Source organism: Zingiber officinale, chromosome 4B, assembly GCF_018446385.1.
Source record: "Zingiber officinale cultivar Zhangliang chromosome 4B, Zo_v1.1, whole genome shotgun sequence".
Classification (NCBI taxonomy): Eukaryota; Viridiplantae; Streptophyta; class Magnoliopsida; order Zingiberales; family Zingiberaceae; genus Zingiber; species Zingiber officinale.
The window spans coordinates 74,261,482-74,265,085 of NC_055993.1; the positions used below are offsets into that span (position 1 = coordinate 74,261,482).

The 3,604-nt window shown below is 49.6% G+C and overlaps 1 protein-coding gene across 1 annotated transcript; it reads left to right on the forward strand.

Moving 5' to 3' along the window:
* The first annotated feature begins 713 nt into the window (after nucleotides 1-713).
* Nucleotides 714-3,604, forward strand: LOC121975153 (GRAS family protein RAM1-like). The gene has a single exon (XM_042526601.1). The coding sequence runs from the start codon at nucleotides 1,028-1,030 to the stop codon at nucleotides 3,338-3,340; it is 2,313 nt and encodes a 770-aa protein (XP_042382535.1). The 5' UTR covers nucleotides 714-1,027; the 3' UTR covers nucleotides 3,341-3,604.

Consider the following 3,604-nt stretch of genomic DNA (forward strand, 5'->3'; position numbering starts at 1 on the left):
ACTTTATTTTATTTTTTAAAATTTATTCGGTTCATGCGCCGGCCGGGACCAGCTATAATCCAAATTACGTCCGGCCCGGACCGCTCGAACCAGACCAAACTCGGCACGGGTCATTCACACTTCTATGCGATCGTCTGATCACCATGTCCCATCAACATCAGTCGCCGCTTCGTAGCTGCGGCCCCTCTCTCTCTACTTGTCAGAACTTCATTGGTCGCACCGCTCCCTCACTCATGGGCCTACAAATCGACCGGCCTCTTTCTCCGTGCTCCAGCAGCGCGCCTTCGAATGACGAACAGCGTACCACGCGTAATCGGGAAATCCAATTAGAGACCGCCAAGTGTGATTCGTAAGTCTGCTCGCTGTCCGTAGCGTGCAGCGGATCTACTCCTCCTGATCTAATGCACAAGGCAGCACAAGCGAAATGGCATCCGTGCCCCGATGGCTTAGACGGGAAGACATGCATCTCGTTATATATCAGTACCGCTGCCGCCAACCTCCTTCCTCACCCTCTTATCGATCACCCAGGGAAACTGCGGGTCCCACTAGTCTACCCCACACGGTCACGGAAACGAACGCTGTCAGGTAACAGACGGGGCAGCCAGGGCCTCTTGAGGCCCTTTTGGTCATTTCCCCAAATTATAGATCCATAAATACTTTATTATTATTGAAGAAAAAAATGTATTAAATAATCAGTGGTGCGAGAGGAGAGAGAAAAATGAAGAGTGATAATTTAGAAGGGGAGGCGCTTTATTACTTTTTTATGTTGCACGCATCCATGGACGAAGAGGGAAAGGAGAGAGCAGGAGCAAGAGATGGACGAAGAGAGAGGGAAGGAATGGATTAATGGATGATGAGGAACGAGGAGAGCAGGAGAGAGTTCCCTTGGCTCGCATGAGACGGAGGGAGTAGCTTTCTTCGAGTATAAAAAGTTTTCTGTTTCTGCTCTCTGATTGTTTTCTTCTTCTCTGCGAATTGAGATCGGAGAGGAGAGGTAGATCTGGTTTCTTGCATGAAGTTGTCTTAGATGAGGGGTTTTCCTTTTCATGGAGCACTGGAGGGAGATTTAGAGGGGAGCCAAGCATTTCTTTGGGTGGCCAAGAGGCCCAAGTTTGGGATCCACGAAGTTTTGGAGCCGAGATCGGTGCTTGATCATAGGAGCCCTAGCCCTCCTGTCTCCACAGCTACACTGTCTTCTTCCCTGGGCGGCTCCGGCTCATCTGACACCGCCGGAGTGGCGGCGGTCTCTGATAGTTCGGCCAAGAAGTCGGTCATCTCCGACACTGCCGGCGAAGTGGGCGGCGGTGCGGGCTGGAAGGAAGAATGGGCGGCCGAGCTGCAGCCCATACCTGCCGGTCTCGACGTGGGCTTCGATACAAATGGTGCAAAATGCGGTCTTGGAGTCGTCGACTGGGAGACGATGCTGTCCGAGAATTCTGCGGTCTCCCCCGTCCGTGAGCAGACGTTTCTCGGGTGGATCATGGGCGACGTTGACGACCCTGCCTCAGCCCGTTTGAGGCAACAACAGATCCTCCCTCAGGGTCCGTCGGATTTCGGTGGAAACAATGGCGGCATGGGTTTGGGGATTCTTGACCCGAGCAATTGCAGGGTGGAAGACGAGGAGTCAATAGCAGTCTCTAAGGGTATCTCTGTACTTCACAACACTGTTGGCGGTGGCCTTCCGTTCATGAACAATAATAGCTGTGTTTCGCTGCCCTCCGTCGGCTCTGGAATCAAGGGGATCCCCATGATCCACCAGGCCGGTAGTCAGCATATCTCACAGTCTATGCCGCCGCTGGATAACAACTTCATGCAGTCACTCTCCTTTCCACCGGGCATTTACTTACCTGACACTGTGGACGAGAAGCTGCAGTTGTTTGGCACCGGCGTTATCTTAAACCAGCAACCAGCCAACCCAAATCCGCCCATCTTTCTCAGTGTAGGCCAGGCAGAGCATCCCGTGCCGCACCTCATCTCCCCTACGCAACCGAAGTGCCACCTACCGATGGAGGACGAATATATAACGAAACTCCCTTTTCTTGAATCCGGTGGAAGCTCGGAACTCTTTCCTCGGCGGCAATCGTACCAGCAGCATCTGCAAAATCTGGGATTTCCACTGCCTCAGCTCCAGCAAAGGTTAGTGAAGCCCAAGTTATCAGATTTCGGTGAGGATATGGCCACGCCTGTAGCCGTGCAGCAGCAGCAGCTACTACAGGCATTGGTCGACCAGCTTATCGAAGCTGCTAAGATGGTCGAGGCTAAGAACTTCGATGGCGCACACGGGATATTGGCGCGGCTCAATCACCAGCTCCCCTCCCCACTGGGGAAGCCCCTAATCCGCTCTACCTTTTATTTCAAGGAGGCATTGCAACATATACTGTGTCACGGGCCTAGTCCTGTTGCCTCTTCCAATTCAACCTCCCACCATCAACCGGGTCCATTCTCAACTCCCATGTCGATGCAATTTGACATTGTGCACAAGCTTGGTGCATACAAAGCATTCTCTGAGGTCTCTCCCATCATCCAATTCTCTAACTTTACCTGCATTCAGGCCCTTTTGGAAGAGCTCAGGAGCTTTGATCGGATCCATATCGTGGACTTTGACATTGGCGTTGGTGGGCAATGGTCTTCCTTCATGCAGGAGCTAGCACAGCGACGATGCTCTTCAAATCCAGTGCAGATGCTAAAAATTTCAGTCCTTGTGTCTGATTACTTACAGAACAACCTGGAGCTTCAGCTCGTACGCGATAGCCTCTCCCTTTTTGCGAATGACCTTGACATTCCCTTTGAGTTTTACTTCCATAGCCTTGAATCATTTGATCCCTTGGAGTTCCATTGCATTGGAGGTGAAGCCATTGCTGTAAACCTTCCTATAGTTGGCTATGGGAAATTTTCCTTCCCGTCCATTCTCTGCCTTGTCAAGCAGCTCTCCCCGAAGATTGTCATCTCAGTTGACCAAGGTTGCGATCGTAGTGACTTGCCATTCTTGCAGCATTTCCTGCATGCTTTTCAATCCTCTATGGTTCTTATGGATTCCATTGATGCATCTGGAACTAACCAAGATATGACTGCTAAGATTGAAAAATTCCTGTTACAGCCAAGGATAAAAAGTTCTGTTCTTGGACGATACCATTCTAATGATAAAATACTTCCCTGGAGGACACTCTTTACCACCTCAGGTTTTATCCCTATTCAACTCAGCAATTTCTTGGAGACACAGGCTGATTGCCTTTTGAAGAGAGTGCAGGTGAGAGGGTTCCATGTGGAGAAGCGACAGTCTACAATTTACCTCTACTGGCAGCGCAAGGAGCTTATCTCAGTGTCAGCTTGGAGGTGCTGACGATGAACTACCTGGTTACAGGCATGTTATCCTCATGTTTGATTCTTGAATATCTGTAGCAAAAGTTGGCAACTTAGGTAATTCCATCATGGTTTTAGATGTTGTCATAACTTAATCCTCTATATGGTAACTGCTTTGTTGTCTTAGTGTTGTCTTGCTGGTTATATTACCTTATTTATGTCCGTTAAATCTTAACGGTATTTGCTTCAAGCAAAATGACATTGTTACATTGGATATCTACGGGAGTTTTATCTTTTATTTCAA